This window comes from Ornithorhynchus anatinus, chromosome 19 (genome assembly GCF_004115215.2).
Source record: "Ornithorhynchus anatinus isolate Pmale09 chromosome 19, mOrnAna1.pri.v4, whole genome shotgun sequence".
NCBI classification, from domain to species: Eukaryota; Metazoa; Chordata; class Mammalia; order Monotremata; family Ornithorhynchidae; genus Ornithorhynchus; species Ornithorhynchus anatinus.
Window position 1 is genome coordinate 1,918,744 of NC_041746.1, and position 23,531 is coordinate 1,942,274.

The 23,531-nt window shown below is 56.2% G+C and overlaps 1 protein-coding gene across 1 annotated transcript in view; it reads left to right on the plus strand.

Annotated features, from left to right (window-relative positions):
* The window catches only part of RYR2 (ryanodine receptor 2), a 232,928-nt gene that overhangs the window by 118,545 nt on the left and 90,852 nt on the right, over positions 1-23,531 (plus strand). Inside the window, 20 exon segments of the mRNA XM_029047213.2 lie at positions 312-417; positions 2,069-2,212; positions 5,193-5,466; positions 5,970-6,084; positions 6,541-6,673; positions 7,705-7,808; positions 8,467-8,602; positions 9,805-9,991; positions 10,847-10,949; positions 11,441-11,561; positions 12,098-12,267; positions 13,567-13,787; positions 15,112-15,202; positions 17,357-17,497; positions 18,741-18,791; positions 18,793-18,905; positions 20,146-20,224; positions 21,921-22,010; positions 23,068-23,205; positions 23,380-23,457. Coding sequence (XP_028903046.1) covers positions 312-417; positions 2,069-2,212; positions 5,193-5,466; positions 5,970-6,084; positions 6,541-6,673; positions 7,705-7,808; positions 8,467-8,602; positions 9,805-9,991; positions 10,847-10,949; positions 11,441-11,561; positions 12,098-12,267; positions 13,567-13,787; positions 15,112-15,202; positions 17,357-17,497; positions 18,741-18,791; positions 18,793-18,905; positions 20,146-20,224; positions 21,921-22,010; positions 23,068-23,205; positions 23,380-23,457 — 2,595 coding nt within the window.

Sequence of the window (23,531 nt, forward strand, 5' to 3'; positions counted from 1 at the left end):
GCTCTCTCGGCCAGGTCACGCGGCTTCTCTGGTAGGTAGGCGGGAAAGGAATTGTATTTTGAGGGGAGATTTCTGCACGCTTGGTTTTATTCTGGAACGGCCCACCCTGGCCTTAAGATCGTTTCTGTCTCCTGGCGTTCCCAAAAGGCAGCATCAGACGATATCGGGCCCCGGAATTCGTCGGTGGATGCGGAGAGAGTTCAGACGCCTCTAATTGCCGTCCCTTCCTTCCGTCCTTTTCCCGAATCTTCCGGTTCCCTTCCGTCCTTCTCCCAAATCTTCCGATTCCTTTCTCCCTCTCTCTCTCCAAGATCAACATGCTCCTGAATTTTAAGGACGAGAAAAGCGAGTGCCCTTGCCCCGAAGAAATCAGGGACCAGCTCTTGGAATTCCACGAAGATCTGATGATGCACTGTGGTAATGTGGGCCGCTGGCGTGGCTAGATGGGTGTGTCTGATAAGATGGTGGCGGCTCGGGGTGTTTCGCTGTCCTCGGCGTCCGCAGACGGAGTCGCCCGTCACCCTTGGGCGGCTGGTTCTATTCAGCCCGGCTCGGGCCGGTGGTGGAGAAGGGCGGTCTTTTCCGGCGCCATTTTGTGTGGGAGTGTGGGTCCGCGGGAGGAGAGGAGGCTCACGGCTGTTAACGTGTCCGTCTGTGAATGTTCTAATGCGTATCTTCTATATTACTTTTATTAGTCAGTCAGTTATTGAGCACTTACCGGGTACTAAGCGCTTGGGGGAGCACAATACAGTATGATAGACGCCTTCCCTGCCCACAGTGAGCTTACGGCCTTGAGCGGGAGGCAGACATTAAAAAGGAACGAATAAAACGGCAGTTACGTACAGAGGTGCCGTGGGGCCGGGTCCTCACCCACCTTCATTGGTTGCCCGTCCAGCTCCACATGGAACAGAAACTCCTTACCCTCGGCTTCGAAGCCCTCAGTCGCCTCGGCCCCCTCTTGCTGATTTCCTCATAATAATAATCGTAGCATTTATTAAGCGCTTCCGTCGTGCTAGGCACGCTACCAAGCACTGGGGGGGGGGGGGGGCACAAGCAAATCGGGTTGGACAGAGATCCTCTCCCACGAGGGGCTCACAGTCTTAATCCCCATTTTAGAGACGGGGTAACCGGGGCGTGACGAAATGAAGCGACCCGCCCGAGGTCACAGAGGAGACAATCCGCGCGCAGCAGATTAGAACCCAGGTCCTTCCTTCTCCTCCAAGAGGCCTTCCCTGACGGAGCCTCTCCTTTCCTCTCAGTAGAAGCAGAGTGGCTCAGTGGCAAGAGCCCCGGCTTGGGAGTCGGAGGTCATGGGTTCGAATCCCGGCTCTGCCACTTGTCAGCTGGGTGACTGTGGGCGAGTCACTTCACTTCTCCGGGCCTCAGTTCCCTTATCTGGAAAATGGGGATGAAGACTCACGTAGGACACCCTGTGCCCACCCCAAGTGCTCAGAACAGTGCTCTGCGCACAGTAGGCACTCAACAGTTTAGTTGCCCTTGTTTTCACGAGACGTTCTTCCCCTCGACTCTATTTATCGCCATCGTTCTCGTCCGTCCGTCTCCCCCGATCAGACCGTGAGCCCGTCGGACGGCAGGGGCCGTCTCTGTCCGTTGCCGACTTGTGCGTTCCAAGCGCTTAGTACAGTGCTCTGCACATAGTGAGCGCTCAATCAGTGCTATTGAATGAATGAATGACTGAACGAATACCAACACTGTTGTTATTATTATTCTCCCACTCCCTTCTGCGTCGCCCTGACTTGCTCCCTTTATTCACCGCCCCCTCCCAGCCCCGCGCCGCTTACGGCCACAGCTGTCGTTTTATTAGTTTCCGTTAATGTTCGCCTCGCCCTCTAGACCGTCAGCTCACAGCGGGCAGGGAACGCGTCTGGACCGTTCCCCCCCGGGCTCTCCCGAGCGCTCAGCACGGCGCCCCGCACGCGGTCGGCGCTCGGTAAATCCGGCCGAGCGGATGAGTGAATCGAATGGCGTCTCGGAGCCGAGGTGGGGGTCGCGCTGCGGTCGCCCACGGGCCCTTTCAGCGTTCCCTGTCCCCGCTCTTTCCCGGCAGGAATCGAACTGGATGAGGACGGCGGCCCGGAGGGGAGCAGCGACCTCACCATCAGGGGCCGCCTGCTCTACCTGGTGGAGAAGGTCACCTACCTCAAGAAGAAACAAGCCCAGAGACCCGTGGACGGCTACTCCAGGAAGCCCTGTGAGTGACAAGGGGCCGGCAGGGAATTCCGGAACGGGAACGGCACCCGGGGCGGGAAGGGTGCGGGGGGGTGCGGGCGACCCCCCCCCCGGACGGAAGCGACCGCTCAAACCAGGCCCGGACCCTCGCCACGTCGGCCTCGTGACGGCGACGGTGCCGACGCCGATAATCGCGATGGTGCCGACGGCGAGGCTGGCGATGGTACGGGTAATGGTGACGGTGATCGGGGCGATGATAGTGACGGCGATGAGGAGAGTGATAACGGCGATGATGCCGTTGACGCCGATAAGGATACCGACAGTGTCGATGATGATGGTACTGATGATGATGATACCTATAATAATAATAATAATGACGATAAGGATTCCGATGATGACGACACTAGTGATAATAATGATAATAAGGATTCTGATGATGATAATAGTGATAATAATAACGATAATAAGGATATTGATAATTATAATACCGATAATAAGGACACTGATGATACCGATAATAACGATACCCACAACAGTGATGATGATAATGATAATACCTATAATAATAATAATGAAAAGCATACTGATAATGATGATAATGCCTCTAATAATAATGATAATAAGGATTCTGATGATGATAATGATAATAGTGACAATAGTAATGATGATAAGGATACCGCTAATGATAATACCGACGATAAGGATACTAATAATGCCGATGATAATAATAATACTGACAACAATGATGATGATGGTGACGATGATGATGATGATGATGATAATCGTGACGATGAGAATGATAACAATGACAATTATGGTAATAATCCAGCGCCTAGTACAGTGCCTGCCACAATTGACAAATACATTATTATTTTTAATAATTATAAGAAGCTCTCCTCTCCTCTTCGCCCACTTCTTCTGAGTCACCCCGACTTACTCCCTTCTTTCATCCTCTCCCCCCATCCCCACAGCACATATGCGTATAACCTGTAATTCATGTATCTATTTATTTATGTACATTAACGTCCGTCACCCCCTCTAGACTGTGAGCTGATCGTGGGCAGGGAGTGTCTGTTTTTTGTTCTATCGTACTCTCCCACGTGCTTAGTTACAGTGTTTTCCACACAGTGAGCGCTTAACAAAAGCGACCGAACGATTGAATGTAGGAATGGAAGCTCCTTCTGGGCAGGGAGCCCGTTTTTCTTTTTTTAATGGTATTTAGGAAAAGTTATGGTACTTGTTTAATGTCAACTCTGTGCCGGGCACTGTTCTAAGAGCTGGTGTAGGTAGGAGATGATCAGGTTGGACAGTCCCCGTCCCACATGGGTTCACAGTCTTAATCCCCATTTTGCAGTAGAGAAAGCTGAGGCCCAGAGAAGTGAAGTTACAGGCCCCCAATCACACGCCGGACAAGTTGCAGAGCTGGGATTAGAACCCAGGTCCTCTGACTCCCAGGCCACGGAACTAGCTCCTAGGCAACCCTATTTCTCTTTTTTGCGTCCGTTGTACTTACCTCAGCGTTTACCCGGGAGGTATTCACTACTAGCAGCGTGGCTCAGCGGAAGGAGGCCGGGCTTCGGAGTCAGAGGTCATGGGTTCGAAGCCCGGCTCTGCCACTTGTCGGCTGCGTGACTGTCACTGTACTTCTCTGGGCCTCGGTTACCTCATCTGTAAAATGGGGATCAAGACTGTGAGCCCCACGTGGGACAACCTGATTACCCTGTATCTCCCCCAGCGCTTAGAGAACAGTGCTCCGCACATAGTAAGTGCTTAACAAATACCAACGTTATTATTACTATTACTGCTTTTAAAAACTCCATGCCGATAGCTGGGGAAAGTACAACCCGATTATCCTTTTTCTACCCCAATGCTTAGAACGGTGCTTGACACACAGTAAGCATTTAACAAATGCCGTAATAGCGGTCATCGTAGCACGGCTCAGTGGAAAGAGCATGGGCTCGGGAGTCAGAGGTCATGGGTTCGAGCGCCGGCTCCGCCACCTGTCAGCTGGGTGACTTGGGGCGAGTCGCTTCACTTCTCTGTATCTCAGTTCCCTCATCTGTAAAATGGGGATTAAGCCTGTCAGCCTACTGTGGGACCACCTGAAGACCCTCCATCTCCCCCAGCGCTTAGAACAGTAGTAAGCACTTAACAAATACCAACCTTATTATTATTATTATTAGTATTCTTCTCTGTGCCTCAGTGACCTCATCTGTAAAATGGGGATTGAGACTGGGAGCCTCATGTGGGACCACCCGATGACCCTCTATCTCCCCCGGCGCTTAGAGCGGTGCTCTGCACATAGTAAGCGCTTAACAAATACCAACCCTATTATTATTATTATTCTCAGTGCCTCAGTGACCTCATCTGTAAAATGGAGATTGAGACTGGGAGCCTCATGTGGGACCACCCGATGACCCTCTATCTCCCCCGGCGCTTAGAGCGGTGCTCTGCACATAGTAAGCGCTTAACAAATACCAACCCTATTATTATTATTATTCTCAGTGCCTCAGTGACCTCATCTGTAAAATGGAGATTGAGACTGGGAGCCTCATGTGGGACCACCCGATGACCCTCTATCTCCCCCGGCGCTTAGAGCAGTGCTCTGCACATAGTAAGCGCTTAACTGCCAACATTACTATTATTATTATTATAGTTATTATTGCTAAGAGAATCATTCAGGCACCAACTCTGCCCACCGGAGACTGTCACGATGATGATAATTTAAGAAACGTAACGGCGTCCATTACGGAGGAGTTCTCCTTGGATTCCCCCACCGCGTTCCACACTCGTCCTTCGTAAAAATAAACGATCCTCTATCGATCTCCCCTCCCGCCGCCTCTAGTACGAAGGACCGATCGAGGGGTCCGCCCGCCGTGGGTCGTCCCCGCGGCCCGTCGGTTCGATTGACTGAACGGATGCAGGAGGGGAGGGACGGATGAATGGACGGAGGCGGGACTGAGCCTTGGGCCGCCCGCGGGCACCGCGCGTTGTCCCCGCAGCCACGCTGCAGCAGCTGATCTCGGAGACGATGGTGCGCTGGGCCCAGGAGTCGGTGATGGAGGACCCGGAGCTGGTGCGGGCCATGTTCGTCCTGCTCCACCGCCAGTACGACGGCATCGGGGGCCTGGCCCGGGCGCTCCCCAAGACCTACACCATCAACGGCGTCTCCGTGGAGGACACCGTCAACCTCCTGGCCTCCCTGGGGCAGATCCGCTCCCTCCTCAGCGTCCGCATGGGGAAGGAGGAGGAGAAGCTGATGATCCGGGGATTGGGGTGAGGGTCGCCGACGGGCAGGGCGGGGTCGGGCCACCGGTCCGTCGCTTAATCGTGGCTGTCGATCGCGGGGGCGGGGGGGGGAAGCTGCGTCGTCCGGAGGGTGGTTCGGGGGCCCGGCAGCCCGAAGGACCTGGGTTCCAATCCCGGCCCCGCCACTCGTCTGCCGTGTGGCCTTGGGCAAGTGACCTTGCTTCCTCAGTGACCTCATCTGTAAAATGGGGATGAAGACCGTGAGCCCCACGTGGGACAGGGACCGTGTCCAACCTGATTACCTCGTATCTACCCCAGCGCTTAGAACAGTGCTCGGCACTTCTCGAGTACCATTATTATTATTATTAGAATTAGGTTCCTGCCATATGCAGAGCACAGCACTCAGCGGGAATGTTTAACCTCGCTTCCGCTTTTTCTCGCGATTCAGTCCGTCGTGTTTATTGAGCACTTACCGTGTGCAGAGCCCTGTTCTTTATTTTCATTCATTCATTCAACGCTTATCTTTACAGTGACATCATGAACAACAAAGTATTTTATCAGCATCCCAATCTAATGCGCGCCCTGGGAATGCACGAAACCGTGATGGAGGTCATGGTGAATGTCCTCGGCGGAGGCGAGATGAAGGTAAAAGACTCAGGGAAAGAACGGAAACGGGGGGTGGGGGCGGCTTGGGTCGATTCCCGGCCGGGTGCAGGGCACTGTCCTAAGCGCTTGGGAGCATGGAGAGTCAGTGGATGTGTCTCTGCCCTCGGGGAGCTTCCCCTCTAACGCGAGCAGCTGCCGCGTGCCGAGCGCCGGACTAAGCTTTCGGGAGCGCGGGATAGATTTAGAAGACCCAGCCCCCTCCTTCAAGGAGCACGCACTCTACTAGCCGTGGGCGGAGCACTCTTCTACGCTCTCAGGAGCAAACGACACGGTCCCCGCCCACGTTCCGCATCAGGAACGTGTCCGCCGGCCAATATCTCCGTGGGGGCATCGGGTGATGGCACCATTTTGGCAGGTTCGGTCGAGATCCCGGGTTTCCAGGGACTTTCTTCGGGTCGCTCTTTGGGCTTCTAAGTCAGAGCTGTGTTTGTGCAGGAAATCATCTTTCCCAAGATGGTGGCCAACTGTTGTCGGTTCCTTTGCTACTTCTGCCGCATAAGCCGGCAGAATCAGAAAGCCATGTTTGATCACCTCAGCTACCTCCTGGAAAACAGCAGCGTTGGACTCGGTGAGCAGAGACCCAAAACGTGTATTTTACCCGTCGTCGCTCGGCCCCTTCTCCCCTCGCGTTTAGCGAAAGGGTCGATTTAGTGCCGCGGGAGTTCCTTTATCCTAGAACCGAGGCAGGTAGATGCAGCTTCCGTCCCTTAACCGGGACGAGCTTTCGGTCCGGCGTGTTTGAAATCCTCTCCCCCTCCTCCAAAGCCTTACTGAAGGCTCACCTCCTCCAAGAGGCCTGCCCGGATTAAGCCCCATCTTTCCTCATCGCCCACGCCCTTCGGCGTCGCCCCGACTTGCTCCCTTTGCTCTTCCCGCCGTCAGAGCCTCACAGCGCTTATGTCGCTTTATGTATCTGCGTTGACGTCTGTCGCCCCACCTCTAGACTGCAAACTCTCTGTGGGCAGGGAATATCACTGTTTACCGTCACGCTGTACTTTCCCAAGCGCTTAGTACAGTGCTCTGCACACAGTAAGCCCTCGATCCATCCGGTTGAATGGATGAGTGAAAGACTTGGGTCATAGGCACGTTCCAGTCTCTGTCGATACGTTTTCAAGCGCGAATCGCCTCCGTCGTGGTGGAGCGGACCTGTTACCCTTGCAGGGAAGCGGTGGGCTCTTCTCTGGCGTCGTCTCGGAGTGTATAAAAATCAGCACCCCCTTACCATATTCCCGCTCGCTCACACCCAGAGGTCCTCACCTACACATCCTCGGACCCGAGCGAACGCACAGACACGTACTCAGATGCGTCCACACAGAATCGCACCCGTAGCTGTGTATACACACCCCAGTCCAAAAAAATACACCCGTACACGAGTATACACAACTCTAAATGGATACACACCTGTAGATTGAGCGATCGATTTATTCCATCGTACCTATTGAGCGCTCACTGGGTACAGAGCCCTGTACGAAGCGCTTGGGAGAGGACGGTAGAACAATAGACAGACACGTTCCCTGCCCGCGATGAGCTTATAGTGTAGAGGACCTCCACGTGGACAGACACGCGTGGCCTCCGGCTGTAACTGCGTTATTCCTCCAGCCTCCCCAGCCATGCGAGGGTCGACCCCGCTGGACGTAGCAGCCGCGTCCGTGATGGACAACAACGAGCTGGCCTTGGCGTTGCGGGAGCCCGACCTGGAGAAGGTGAGGGGGTCCGGGGACAGGCGGGGCCTCCTCTCGGGCCACCGGAAGCCCGGTTGGGCCGGTCACCGCCCTTCCTTCCCTCTGCGGGGCCCGTCCACCTCGACGGTCGGCCGGCACCGTTGAAAGCCCAGTTCAGATGACCGGATCGGATGACCGGATCGGTCTGGGCGGGAGGGCACACGCGCGATCTGGGCCTCCTGAGCAGGGGTTTCAGGACAGCTCGCTGCCGCTTAACTCGGTCTGGTACCGATTATGGTAATAATAATGATGCAAACTGTGGTGTCCGTTAAGTATGAGACGCAGCGTGGCGTAGCGGATAGAGCACAGGCCTGGGCGTCAGAAGGTCACGGCTCCTAATCCCAGCTCCACCACTCGTCTTCTGTGGGACCTTGGACAAGTCACTCGACTTGCCGGGGCCTCAGTTCCCCCATCTGGAAAAGGGAGATTGAGACCGTGAGCCCCGTGTGGGACAGGGACTGTATCCGACCCAGTTACCTTGTATCGACCCCAGCGCTTAGAATGGTGCTCGGCACATGGTAGGCCCTTGACAAACACCGTTACTATCATCGTTATTTTATATTACGTGGTCATCAGGGCATCCTGGAGCTTTGTATTCGGCCAACTGACGGGTGGGTTTTTCCCACGACCCTCTCCGTAGGTGGTACGCTACCTGGCGGGCTGTGGATTGCTGAGTTGCCCCTTGCTGGTATCCAAGGGCTACCCGGACGTCGGCTGGAATCCCGTGGAAGGGGAGAGATATCTGGACTTCCTCCGGTTCGCCGTCTTCTGCAACGGTAGGAACTGAACTAACCCGCCAGTCGATCGTATTTGATCAGCCGTGTTTATCGAGCGCTCCCTGGGTGCAGAGCGCTCTACGAAGCGCTAGGGAGAGTCCACCGTAACAGAGTTGGTAGACACGGTCCCTGCCCACAGCGAGCTTACGGTCCAGAGCGGGAGGTGGCTATTAAATAAATTACGGATGAGGACAGAACTGGTAAGGGGGTCGGGCGGGGTGATGAACGAAGGGAGCGAGTCGGGGCGACGCAGAGGGGAGCGGGAGAAGAGGAGATGGGGGGTTAGTCGGGGAAGGCCTCTCGGAGGAGGGAAGGCTTTGAAGGCGGGAGAGAGAGTCGGCATCTGTCGGATGTGAAGTGGGAGGGCGTTCCAGGCCAGAGGCAGGACGTGGGTGGGAGGTCGGCGGCGAGATAGACGACATCGAGGCACTGTGAGAAGGTTGGCAGTAGGGGAGCGAAGCGTGTGGGCTGGGTGGGAGTAGGAGAACAGCGAGGTGAGGTAGGAGGAGGCGAGGGGATTGAGGGCTTTAAAGCCGACGGCGAGGGGTTCAGTCCGCCCCGTTTTCCCCTCCGGCTGGTGCTCTAAAACCCAGCTAGCGTCCCGAGCCTTCCACATCAGAGTTAAAGGCTGGTAAATAGCTGGTAAGCAGCACTTTATTTTCACGGCTGTGATAACGCATCCCGCCCAGAACGCTATCAAGTCACATTAACGGACTCCCGAACATCAAATTAAATCGACCGAGCCGCCTGAATGCCGACGGGATTCTCACCGAGGCCTTCCGCTGGCCCCGTTGTTTTGCCGCCGAATTCCCGCAGACGGCTCGTGGCGTTGAATGATGTCGCGGTTTCTCCAGTTGTGAAGCGGAGCAGGGAAGAAAGGATAGGAACGGTGACGAGAGGACCGTCTTTTCATGCTCTGCTCTAAGCGTGGCTGGAGCCCGGGCCTGGGGGTCGGAAAGACCTCGGTTCTAATCCCGGCTCCGCCGCTTGTCTGCCGTGTAACCTTGGGCAGGTCGCTTCACTTCCTCATGCCTTAATTCCCTCTTCTGTAAAATGGGGATTGAGACTGTGAGCCCCGTGTGGGACAGGGGCTGCGCCCAACCCGATCTGCTTGTTTCCCCCCGCGGGCTTATCTGGTGCCTGACACGGAATAAGTGCTTCACAAATGCCACCGTGATAATTATTCTCCCCCACAACCCTAGGGGAGAGCGTGGAAGAGAACGCCAACGTGGTGGTCAGATTGCTCATCCGGCGGCCCGAGTGTTTTGGCCCAGCTCTGAGAGGGGAAGGTGGAAACGGGCTACTGGCCGCCATGGAGGAAGCCATCAAGATAGCCGAAGACCCTTCCAGAGACGGACCCTCGCCCGCCAATGGAGCCGGCAGAACCCTGTAGGTCCAGAGAGGTGTCTTCCGGCAGGGGCTCCCGCGCCTCGGGAAATGCTCTCAGTTCTCCATCCCAGCCGTAGTCTCCATTTAGGCCGAGCTGCTCATTGTCCCAGAATCTAAACGACCCTTTTCCGTCAGGCGGAAGTCGGGTGTCGGATCTTGTTTTTTTAAGGGAAAGGGTTGTTTTTCCAGCCTCTTTTTTTCCACCTCTTACTCTAGCCACGCCCAGGGCTGAGTCAGAGAATCCTTGTCTTTTCTTGAGGGATATAATATCTCTCTTTCTTAATGGGGCGTTTCATTCTACAAAATGAAATTAGCAAAATCCATCAGGTCTATGACCCTCCTTAAAGCAAGTTGAGAAATTCCTTTTTCTCCTCTCAGTGCCAAAAAAAATCTCGCTTTGCCAGAAGCAATCAGTCAGTGTATTTATTGAGCACGGATTACGTGCAGAGCAGTCAGTCATATTTATTGAGCGCTTAGCTATGTATAGATCGCTGTACTAAGCCCTGGGAGAACGCGATGCAGTAGAATCGGTAGAAATGATCCCGTCCTACGAGGACCTTACAGTCTCCTAGTCGACCTGTTTTTAGGCCGGGCGTGGAAAATCGTGAGCTGCGAACAAGCAATCCGTGGCATTTCTCGAGAACTAACTGTGTGTCCTGTACCGAGCGCTTGGGAGAGTGCAGCGATCTGTGTTCAAAGGACGCGCTCTACACACGGAAGGCGCTCAGTAAATACGATCGAGTGATCTCCCAGAGGCGCTTGTTTCCAAGAACTTGGCGTCGTCCGGCTGCCCTAGCAACTTACCGCCCGATGTGTGTGTCTCTCTTTTCGTTCCCCGGAAAAAACGAATCAAAGCGAGGTAGAAGAGGAAGATGACACCATCCACATGGGAAATGCCATCATGACCTTCTATGCGGCGTTGATAGACCTCTTAGGACGTTGTGCCCCAGAGATGCATGTAAGTAAAGGAATAATAATAATTAAAAAAAATGGTAATAATGGTGGTGTTAAGTGCTTCCTACGTGCTCAGTGCTGCACTAAGCGTCGGGGTAGATCCAAGATAATCAGGGTCCCCCGTGGGGCTCGCAGCGTAAGTAGGAGGGAGAATGGGGGTTGAATCTACAGGCGAGGGAACCGAGGCCCAGAGTAGCCGAGCGACTTGCCCCGGGTCACGCGGCGGGCACACGGAGCTGGGATTAGAGCACTGGATTAAGCGTTTGGGAGAGGAAAGGAGGGCTCGGTCAGGGAAGGCCCCTTGGAGGAGATGGGCCTTCGATATGGATTTGGAACGGGGGAGAAGAACTGCCCGTCGGATTTGAGGAGGGAGGGCCTCCCGGCCCCGGGCTCGCTCAATGCGGTGCTCTGGGCCAAAGTAAGCACCGGTGACGTACCTGTCGTCGTTCACGATTATCGTCTTTATCTTCTCTTGTTTTCTTCCTCCCCCTACAGTTAATCCACGCCGGGAAGGGAGAAGCTATTAGGATCAGGTCCATTCTGAGATCGCTAATCCCCTTGGGCGATTTGGTGGGGGTGATCAGCATCGCCTTCCAGATGCCCACGATAGCCAAAGGTAGGCCTGGTCTCTCTCCGTCTCCCCTCCCACCTCCCCCCGCCCCCTCAGCTCCCTGACCAAGAGCGGCCAGCCCCTTTTGCCCGTGGCCAAGTTCATTCATTCTCTCGATGGTATTTATGGAGCGCTTACCGTGTGCAGAGCGCTGTAGTAAGCGCTTGGGAGAGGCCAGTCGAACCATAAACAGACACATCCCCTGCCCGCAGCGAGCTTCCGCCCCAGAGGGGGAGTTCACCCCGTGATGGCAGAGCAGATATCTGGGGAGGGGCGCTATCCCTTTCGAACCACCCCGGGGACGTTTCAGTACCTTTCCGCGGCCGCGGCCTAGCCGCCGCCCGCCGGGCCCCAAGACGGGCCCCGGCACTAATCTTCCGGGGCTGCCCCTTTGACGATCCCGATTCTCCAGCACCGCCGTTGGCCGAGGGGGTGGCCGGGAGGGGGGTCGCGTCACCGGGGGGCGGGGGCGGGAGCGGGGAAGATGTCAACGTGTCTGCATCTCAGCCACTAACCCAGAATGATGGTTCTCTCCCTTCTAGATGGGAATGTGGTGGAGCCGGACATGTCCGCGGGGTTTTGCCCAGACCACAAGGCAGCCATGGTTTTGTTCCTTGACAGGGTTTATGGCATTGAGGTCCAAGACTTCCTCCTCCACCTCCTTGAGGTCGGCTTTCTGCCGGATCTCCGGGCCGCTGCTTCGTTAGACACGGTAATGACCCGAGAGTTAGTTGTCCCCTCTCCGGCCCGCTCCGCCGCTTCCTTCCCCCTGGGCCCGATAATAAGGATGATAATAATAATGCTAACAGTCATCACGATAGTGGTATCTGTTGGACGCTTACTGCGGGCCGGGCACCGTACTAAACGCTGGGGTGGATTCAAGCGAATGAGGTCGGACGCCAAACCCGTCCCACGTGGGGCTCACAGCCTCGATCCCCACTTGACAAATGAGGTACCTGAGGCACGGAGAAGTGAGGTGACTCGCCCAAGGTCACACAGCAGACAAGTGGCGGAGCCAGGCCCGGAACCCGTGACCTTCTGGCTCACGGGACCGGGCTCCGTCTACGGGCTCTCCGCGGAGGCGCGGGGGCGGCAGGCAGAAGGCCCGGGTTCGGATACCGGCTCCTCCCCCGAGCCTCGGCGGGGGCCGGGGGCGAGTCACATCGCCCCTCTGGGCCTCGACCTCCTCGTCGGCGAAATGCGGATGAAGGATATCCGCCTGGCCCGAGGAAGCTAGGGGGTGAAACGAGACCGTCGACGAGGACGCTCTCTGGAGAGAGAGAAGTGCTAAGGAAATCCAAGTTCCCGGCGCGGCCGCTTCTCTGGCTGTCGTCCGGATCGTTATCGGCTCGCCGTTAGGATCGTTATTCTTGTCATCGCCGTTGGCGTCAGCGTTGTTATCGTCACTGTTATTAAATGGATGCCGAGTGGGAGAGTGCTAGGTGACTTTCCCCTAAGAGATGTGGATTGTGAATCTGAAAGCATTAGATGCCTTTGAGGAGAGCAAGAGAAAAAGAAGACGAGAGAGAGGAGGGAGAAGTGAGAAGAGGGGAGAGGGAGGGAGCGTCACCGTATCCGCGCGCGTGTGAGAGGCGGGAAAGACTGACGCGGGTCGCCGACATGGTCTTCCACGCGTTGGACTGTGGCGTGTAGCTGTCAGATTCATTACTGCAGGACAGAGATAAGAACGGGCTCAGGAGAGGTTTGGATAACTTCCTGGTTCGTTGGCTACTGAGGGATAAGAACCGGGGCTGACAGAAGGCAGCGCCTGAGAACAGGGGAGACCGAGGCACGGATGGGAGGGCCGGGGAGGCCTCAGCGCTCTCCCGTTGATCGGGCTGGCCACGCTCAGAGGATGGTGTCGACAGGGTGGGAGCGGGGTGTTCCGTGTTTCCCTGCGCCCCCGTAATGAGGCGGAGTCGGGTTCCTTTAGGCAGCGCCCGGGAATAGGGGAAACCGAGGGCGTACGTCCCGGCGTGGGGACCTTACGCGCCTCCCTTTGATCGAGCAGGCCGCGCTGAGCGCCACCGACATGGCCCTGGCCCTGAACCGCTACCTGTGCACGGCCGTCCTGCCGCTGCTCACCCGCTGCGCCTCGCTCTTCGCCGGCACGGAGCACCACGCCTCTCTGATCGACTCGCTCTTGCACACCGTCTACCGCCTCTCCAAAGGATGCTCCCTCACCAAAGCCCAGCGCGACTCCATCGAAGTCTGCCTGCTGTCCATCTGCGGGTGAGTCCGGCAGCCCCCTCCGCGCGGAGGACAGAGCGCCGGCCGGGGAGCCGGAGGGAGCCGGTTCTAATCCCGGCTCCGCCGCTGGTTCTGCCGTTGTGACCTTAGACAAGTCCCTCCACTTCGCTGGGCCTCAGTTACCTCATCTGTAAAATGGGGATTGAGACTGTGAGCCTCACACGGGACAGGGATCGTGTCCAGCCCGATTCGCTTGTGTCCACCCCGGCGCTTAGTAATAATAATAATAATAATAATAATGTTGGTATTTGTTAAGCGCTTACTACGTGCAGAGCACTGTTCTAAGCGCTGGGGGAGACACAGGGGAATCAGGTCGTCCCACGCGGGGCTCCCGGTCTTCATCCCCATTTTACAGATGAGGTCACTGAGGCACAGAGAAGTAAAGCGACAGTCACGCAGCTGACAAGCGGCAGAGCCGGGAGTCGAACCCGTGACCTCTGACTCCGAAGCCCGGGCTCTTTCCACTGAGCCGCGCTGCACTTAACAAATGCTACAGTTATTATTATTCTCCGGGCCTCAGTTACCTCATCTGTAAAATGCGGATGAAAACTGTGAGCCCCACGTGGGACGGGAACTGCGTCCAGCCTAATTGGCCGCCGTCCACCCCGGCGCTTACTACGGCGTCCGACACGTAGTAGGCGCTTAACAAATATCACGGTCATTATTATCGTTAGATGCGTGGCCAGCCAAGAGAGCTGCCAGCCCGTGGTCCTTCGGAGGGTCCTGTTGTCACTGGGCCTGGGGGGGGGGGGGGTCTCACGGCCACACGGGCCGACAACTTACCCCGGGGGAACCGCTGGTGCCCCGGTGTCAGTCGGGTGTATTTATCGAGCGCTTACTGTGTGCAGGGCGCTGTACCTAGCGCTTGGGAGAAGACGATATGACCGTCACGAGTGACGCCCGTGGGGCCGGGAGGGTGAGGACTCCGCCAGCCGTCGCCGAACGGGACCGGGAGGGGTAATCGAGGTTGCTTCTCTCCACAGCGTGCGGCCCGTTGTGGGCTGGGAACGTGTCGCTCCGTCGGACTCTCCCAAGCGCTTAGTCCAGTGCTCTGCACACAGGAAGCGCTCAGTAAATCCGACCGAGTTGAATGGAATGGACGGGGCCCTTCCGAGTGGGCGCGGCCAACTTGGCTCATCGCCCGAGTGCGTTAGCGTGCCGGGCGCCGGGCCGGGGGGGGCGGTTCGGGCGGTCGGCCCGGCGGGTGGATCGGCGCAGAATTCTCTGGAAGAGGGGGACCGGCGCCCGGAGCGTCGGCGGCGAGGGGAGGTGTCCGAGCGTCGGCCTCTTCTGTCTTTGCCCGTAGCCAGCTGAGGCCTCCCATGATGCAACATCTGCTGCGGAGGCTGGTTTTCGACGTCCCTTTGCTGAACGAGCACTCCAAGATGCCGCTCAAGGTGAGTGGGCGGGTGGGTCTGCCCGCCGCCCGCCCCGCGATCCCAGCCCGCTCCGGCCCGGACCCTTCCTGCCCCGGGCCGGGGCTCCCCGATCTCGCAAGCCCACGTTTCGTTGCTGTGTTTCAGAGGTGGGTGACGGGCGTGCGCCCGAGGCACAAACACAATCACGCTCGCCCAGACAGGCGCAGCGCAAGCACGCGGGCGCGTACGGCACACGCATGCAAACGTACACCAACGTTATTATTACGCACGCCCCGGCTCACACGCAGATAAGTACAAATAAGCGCAGGGCACACGCAGACAAGCACACGGTACAGACGCGCACAAAGAAGGCAGACACAAACGGACACACAAGCGAGCGTTCACATTTCACTTAACCGCGCCCACCTTCGCATCTTACAGATCCACGCTCATTCGTGCACACTTTTTAGTCAAGAGGGGGGAGGTGAGATAAAATGTTTTGGCTCTGACTCGGGAAAAAGGATTCCCACCCCAACCCAAGGGTGAGGTTGCTGCCCAGGGTTCTGTTGCCTGGGCGCTCAACGCCTCGCTCTCGTTCATTCGGTCGGATTTGTTGAGCGCTTACCGTGCGCGGGGCGCTGTGCCAAGCGCTTGGGAAGTACAGTTGGGCAACAGAGACAATCCCTACCCAACTCTCCCTACCGCCCTTCTTCCCTCCCTGCCACCCCCTCGCTCTCCCGCCCTCCCCCTTTCCCTTTCCCTCCACCCATCTCTCCCTCCTTCCGGTCGTCGCGGACTTCAGGGCGCCTCGCTGGACTCACGGGGGCGAGGGGGTAGCGTGAGGAGCGGAGGAGGGGATCCGTTCTGGGGGCTGTAAAAACCCAAAACGTCCTGCCCCCGTGCAGCGGGCTTCTGAGAAATCGGGCGCTGAGCACTGGCGTAAATACAAGATCATCGGGTCCTGCGTGGGGCTCACCGTCTCAGCAGGAGGGAGAACGGGGATCGCCTCCCCGTTTTGCAGACGAGGCAGCCGAGGCCCCGGAAGGTGAAATGACTTGCCCGGGGTCACACCACAGCCGGGTGATTCTCTGGTTCCCGGGCCCGTGCTCTTTCCGCAAGGCTGCGCTACTTCTCTGTTATTAATTATCATTGGACTGGGAGCTCCGTCACGGACAGGGACTGTTTCTGAGCCGATTACCTTGTATCTACCCCAATATAATAAGTGCTGATTAGTATTATCGTTATTATTATTATTAGCCGTAGTGATATGCCAGCGCGGCCAGAGTGTACATCGGGGAACGCCGTTTCTGCAGCGACAGGGTAGGGCGTGGTACAAGAGGGACAGACCTTTACCCGAAAAGACGACCAGTCTCCCTGATTCAAACCTGGGAGCGGGAATCCCGCAGACCCACTGGCCTGACAGTAAAACCAGTTCCCTGATCTGAATGGTCCCAGTTATCGGACCTCCCTGCAAAGCCAGAGTCGACCCGGAGATGAGAAGCAGACCGACCTAGTGGACGGAGCCTGGGTCTGGGAGCCAGGAGGACCTGAGTTCTAATCCCGGATCCTCCACTTGTTGGCTAGGTGACCCTGGGCGAGTCACCGAACTTCCCTGGACCTCAGTTACCTCGTCTGTAGAATCGGGAAGAAGACCGGGAGCCCCATGGGGCGGATGAAATGTGTCCAACCTGATTATCCGCCAGAAGCAGGACGGCGTAGTGGTTAGAGCTCGGGCTTGGGAGTCAGATGGGTCACGGGTTCTAATTCCGGCTCCGCCACTTGTCTGCTGTGTGACCTTGGGCAAGTCACATCACCTCTCTGTGCCTCGGTGACCTCGTCTCTGAGGACCGTGAGCCCCGTGTGGGACATAGACCCAACCAGATGAGCTTGTATCCACCCCGGCGCTCGGAACAGTGCCCGACACATAGTAAGCACTCGGCAAATACCCTAAGAAAAAGCCGCTTGACTTTTCGGTGCCTCAGTTCCCTCATCCGTAAGATGGGGATGAAGACTGTGAGCCCCGTGCGGGGCAGGGACCGTGTCCGACCCGATTAGCTCGTGTCTGTTCCATCGCTCGGTACAGTGCCTGACACGTAGTAGGCGCTTAACAGAAGCCGGAAAAAAAATAGGGAAGGGAAGGTGTGGGCCGGGGAGTGGGGCCCTCCTCGATCCCGGCGTCCGTTTGGCTTTCAGCTGCTGATGAACCACTACGAGAGGTGCTGGAAATACTACTGTCTGCCCGGAGGCTGGGGCAGCTTCGGGACGGCGTCTGAGGAAGAGCTCCATCTGTCCCGGAAGTTGTTCTGGGGCATCTTTGACGCCCTGTCTCAGAAGGTAATCTGAATAAGCATAATCGGGAATAATAATCACGGGACTCGTTCATCCGAAGGAACCGGTTGATGCTCGATTCGATCATTCAGGCGTATCGAGCGGTTACTGTGTGCGGGGCGCTGTACTGAGCGCCCGGGGGAAGACGGGAGAACGGTAAACAGACGCGTTGCCTGCCCACGAGGAGCTCAGTGTCTACGGGGAGGACGGACGGGGGGGTCCCGAACCGTCGTCCCGAGCAGGACCCCGGGTGGAGACGCGGACGGGCGGCCGAGGAGGGTGACTTAAGGCGGGCCGTCGGACGTTTCCCCTCTGGGGTCCGCACAGCGCGGCCCCCTGCGATGGGAAGTAGAAGGGCGGCTCTCTGGTTTGTGCCTCAGGGGTCTCCTCCGCCTCCCACCTGAAGGGATTTGAAGAATTGTCCACAGTGACTCTCCCCCGCCTTCCGAGCCTTATTGAAGGCATTCATTCATTCGGTCCTCTTTACTGAGCGCTTACTGTGTGCGGAGCTCTGTACTAAGCGCTTGGGAGAGTACAGTTCAACAATAGGCAGACGCATTCCCCGCCCACCACGGGCTGACAGTCCCGGCTCTGCCACTTGGCAGCTGTGGGACCGTGGGCAAGTCACTTCCCTTCTCTGTGCCTCAGTGACCTCATCTGTCAAATGAGGATGAAGACTGTGAGCCCCACGTGGGACGACCCGATGACCCTGTAGCTGCCCCAGCGCTCGGCACATAGCGCTTGACAGATACCAACTTTAGTATCATTATTATTCCGATCTAGAGGGCTCATCCCGTCCAAGAGGCCTTCCCTGATTAAGCCTCTTCTCCCGCTCCCTTCTGCGTTGCCCTTTCTTCATCCCCCCCTCCCAGCCCCCCCGGCACTTAAATCCAAATCCGTAATTTATTTATGTCTACTAGTGTCCGCCTCTCCCTCTAGACTCTCACCTCGCCGTGGACGGGGACTGCGTCTGTTTACCGTTCTTCTGTCCTCTCCCAAGCCCTTAGAACAGTGCTCTGCACACAGTAGGAGCTCAATAAATACCGACCGACCGACTGGTGCCCAGGGAAAGCGGGCGGAGGGGCTCCGCGGATCGCCTGGAATCTCGGGCTTCCGGGTCGGGTGGAACTGGGGTCGGCGGGGAACGCCGGCTCATCGTGCCCTTCTGCTTAGGATATTGCTCTGCGCATAGCGAGCGCTCGGTAAGTACCATCGACTGAGTGAATGCCTCTCCCACGCTTCTCCGCAGAAATACGAGCAGGAGCTGTTCAAGCTGGCACTCCCCTGCCTCAGCGCAGTGGGGGGGGGCCCTTCCGCCGGACTATATGGAGTCCAACTACGTCAGCATGATGGAGAAGCAGTCATCCATGGATTCCGAGGGGAACTTTAACCCCCAGCCCGTCGACACCTCCAAGTAAGCGCCCTTTCCGTTGCCCGCGGCTTGGAGGAGGTATTTATTGTACGCCCCCCCCCCCCCCTCGCCCTCGGGGCCGTGCCCTCTGCTAAGGTCCCGGGAGGTTGGAAACAAAGAAGCGACCCGTTCCCGGCCCTCAGGGAGCTTCCACTCTAGCGACGTGCGAAGCCTTGAAATGTAATAATCAGTGTTACCTATTGAGCGCTTACTGTGTGCGGGGCTCCGCGGTGGAGAAGCAGTGTGGCCCAGTGGAAGGAGCATAGGCCCGGGGATCACGGGCCCTGCGTTCTAATCCCGCCTCTGCCAGTTGTCTGCCGTGTGACGTGGGGCAAGTCACGACTTCTCAGTTGCCTTGTGCGTAAGACGGGGATTAAAGCTGTGAGCCCCGTGTAGGACGTGGGCTGTCTTGTATAAGAGAAGCAGCGTGGCTTAGTGGAAAGAGCGCGGTCTTGAAGAGTCAGAGGTTGTGGGTTCTAATCCCGGCTCCGCTGCTAATCGGCTGTGTGACTGTGGGCAAGTCACTTCACTTCCCTCATCTGTAAAGTGAGGCTGAAGACTGTGAGCCCCAAACGGGACAACTCGATTACCTTGTATCTACCCCAGCGATTAGAACAGTGCTTGGCACCTAGTTAACAAAAACCATCATTGTTATTATTATTATTATTATTATTGTATTTACCCCAGTGCTTTGTAACATGGTTCCTGGCTCATAGTAAGCGCTTAGCAAATACCGTGAAGAAAGCGTTTAATAAGACACGAGGCACTGAAGTGAACTCCCTCTAAATCCCGCCCCTTTCAACTCCTCCCGGCCGAGTTTGCGGTAGCCAATCGATTGTATTCACCGAGCACTGGTGGGTAAGTTGCGGTGGAGAGCATTTGGGGCAGGGATCATGCCAACTAACTCTACTCTCCCAGGCGCTTAATACAGTGCTCTGCGCCCAGCAGACACTTAAGAAATACTGTTGATTACAAAATGCTCGGGAGAGCCCACAGAGAACGTAGAAGATGTGCTCTCTGCCCCTCTGTAGCTTAGGCATCATTTTAGAAGGACAAAGAAAAGAGAATTTTCAGCCATTAGCAAGCAAATGCATTTTCAGTAGTTTATGAAGCTGTGGCTGCACGTTATTAGCTGCTGTAGGTGGTTGACTCGTAGTAAGTGCTTAATAAAATGCCATTATGATTATTATTACCGCAAAGCTGTGAGGAATTTCACCTCTCCCTCCTTTTATCTTTCTCCCAGCATCACGATTCCCGAAAAGTTGGAGTACTTCATTAATAAATACGCAGAGCACTCCCACGACAAGTGGTCCATGGAAAAGGTAGAGGTTTTTTTTACATCCTTGCATCTGTACATCTGTAAAATGGGGATTGAGCCCCACTTGGGACAGGGAATGTGTCCAATCTGATTAGCTTTTATCCACCCCCGTGCTTAGTCCAGTGCCTGGCATCTAGTGAGCGCTTTACAAATACCACTCTACATATCTCTCTATATAGATATACGTATCTATATATTTCTATATCTAAATATCTTGTTTTATTTAGTTGCCTGTGTCCCCCTTCCAGACCGTGAGCCCGTTGTCGGGTGGGGATTGTCCCTATCTGTTGCCCAATTGTACTTTCCAAGTGCTTAGTACAGCGCCCCGCACACAGTAAGCGCTCAATAAATACGGCCGAATGAACGAATGAATATATAGCTTTCCGATGAGCGGCCCCAAGCTGGTTGCTGAATTTTACCGAGATTCCCCCAGAAATATCTTCGGCTCCGTGTGCTTTACCGCGGGGGTCGCTCTTTAAGGTCTTTAATGCGCAGAGAGAAATGAACCTTGGAAGGGTTTTCAACCCCGGCGTCTCGTTCCTAAATCCAGTTCCAAACTGGGCTACGATTCGGAAGAAGAGCTGAGACACCGGGGCTTCAGGGAATATGATCCGGACAGAGGAAGATGTAATCACAGAGCCATCGTCGTCATCACCAGATTGGGGTGATCGGAGGCTCTGGACTGAATCCCACCCGCGGTTGTACGAGTATCCCTGCTTGTATCCACCCCGGCACTTAATACAGTGCCCGGCACGTAGCACTTAACGATTACCCGCGATTATTATTCCCGCGTTTGGAACCGTACCCAGCTCGTAGAGCAGCGCTTGGCACTTAGGAAGCGCTTAACAAATACCATCATCATTATTAGCGATTCTGTAACTCTACCTCCGGTAGCAAGCACCCGCCGGGCGCCATGAGCTGAATTAGGTGTTTGATTCCGTCCCCGACCCTCTCCGAGGACGGCGTCGTCAAGCGCGATGAAAAACAGCACAGGCCTCGTGGGCAGAGCCCAGGCCTGGGGGGCCGAAGATCCGGGTTGTAACTGCGGCTCCACCGCTGGTCTGCTGGGTGACCTTGGGCGAGTCAGTTGGCTTCCCTGTACCTCGGTTACCTCACCTGGAAAATGGGGATTGAGCTTTGAGCCCCATGTGGGACATGGACTGTGTCCAACCTGATCAGCTTGTTCGGCATGCGGTGTATAGGAAGCGCTTAGGTGCCATAAGAATAAGATGCCCCTTTTCCTCCATCCCTCCTAAACTTCCCGACGAGTATTTATCGCTGTCTCTTTTGCGCCGTATTATCGGGAAATAAATGGCGTAGCGGATAGAGCCCGGGCCTGGGAGTCAGGAGGTCACGGGTTCTAACCCTGGCTCTGCCACTCGTCTGCTGGGTGACCTTGGCAAGTCACTTCGCTCCTCTGGGCCTCGGTTCCCTCAGCTTCAAAATGGGGATTGAGATTGAGCCCCACGTGGGACCGGGACCGCGTCCAACCCGATTTGCTCCCCTCCACCCTAGCATTTAGTACGTGCTTAACAAGCACCACAGTGGTTCAGTGAGATGTTTCTCTGGTGGGCGGAGCAGATCCCTGCCTCTCAAGAGGCGCAGGATGGGGAGAGTAGGGGGGCTCTTTCGCCCACCTTCCGACCTGCTACCTCACCCCCTGCCAGTTGGACATTTCCTGTTGCCGTCTTCTTTTTCAGTTGGCCAACGGATGGATTTATGGGGAAATATACTCTGATTCGTCGAAGGTTCAGCCGTTAATGAAGCCCTACAAACTCTTGTCTGAGAAGGTGAGAAAGTCAAAGGTGGTTTCCCTGCCTCTCTATCTCACCCGAGGCTTCGTTTTCCGCCTCGGGCTCCGGCCAACTCTTCCAAGACAACAGGGTCTGGATCACTAGTTTCACATATTGTATCTCGACCGTGTGGTCCACGGCTCAGGGGAGAGAACACGGGATCGGGAGGTGGGTATCAATCAATCCATGCCCTTTTCTGGGCGCCGACCGGGTGCAGAGCACCGCACTAAGCGCTTGGGAGAAGATAGTGCAACAGAGTTGGTTGACCCCCTCCCCGTCCACGAGGAGTTCACGGCGTAGAGTCAGGAGATCCGGGTTCTAGTCCCGGCTCGGCCGCTGGCCTGCTCTGTGACCGTGGCCATGTCACTTAGCCTCTCTGGGCCTCAGTCTCCTCACCGGTAAACGGGGGAGGAGATCCCTATTCCCCGTCGTACTTAGACTAGAGAAACAGCGTGGCTTAGTGGAAATAGCAGGGACCTGGGAGTCAGAGGACCTGGGTTCTAATCCCGGCTCTGCCCCTTGCCCCCTTCTAGACTGTAAGCCCTCCTTCTAGACTGTAAGCCTGGTGCGGGCAGGGATTGTCTCCCTCTATTGCCAAATTGTACTTTCCAAGCACTTAGCACGGCGCCCTGCACACCGTAAGCGCTCGATAGATACGATTGAATGAACTTGTCTGCTGTGTGATCTTGGGCAAGTCACGTCGCTTCCCTGTGCCTCAGTTCCCCCATCTGGAAAATGGGGATTAAGATTGTGAGCCCCGTTGGGGACAGGGACTGTGTCCCACCTGATTACCTTGTGTCTACCCCGGCTCTTAGAACAGCGCTTGGCTAATAGTAAGCGCGGAACAAATGCCATAATTATCATTAGGCGTCTTGTGGAATGGCCGATTGGCGTTGGACGGCCCCATCCAGGAATTTCTACCCATGCCTCTGGAGGCCATTGGTTCCAGCGTCCCCTCCTAGGCCCGACTTCCCTCGGGTTGGGGCTGGCGACGTATTTGGCGTGAGGAGCCGGGGGCGAACAGGCCTCCGCCACGCCTGCTTTCCCGCTGTAGGAGAAGGAAATCTACCGCTGGCCCATCAAAGAGTCCCTGAAGACGATGCTGGCCTGGGGGTGGCGGATCGAAAGGACTCGGGAAGGGGACAGCATGGCCTTCTACAACCGGACCCGCCGCATTTCTCAGACAAGTCAGGTAACATCCAGCTTCCGGACCCTCGGACAAATCAGGCGACGTCTTGCTTCCGGGCCAAACACGGGACCCCCCCTATTATCGTCGCTATTACCATTCTTCATACTGCTATTATCGAAATGCAGAATTCACACTTGTTGACCGGCCCCCTTGTTCTTTTACACGGACACTGTGTAGGTTTCCGTCGACGCCGCCCACGGCTACAGCCCGCGTGCCATTGATATGAGCAACGTCACCCTCTCCAGAGATCTTCACGTGAGTCTGATGTTGGAACTTACCTCTGGAATTTCTTTCTGTGGAAACAGATTTTTGGCATCCCGTCCCTCTTA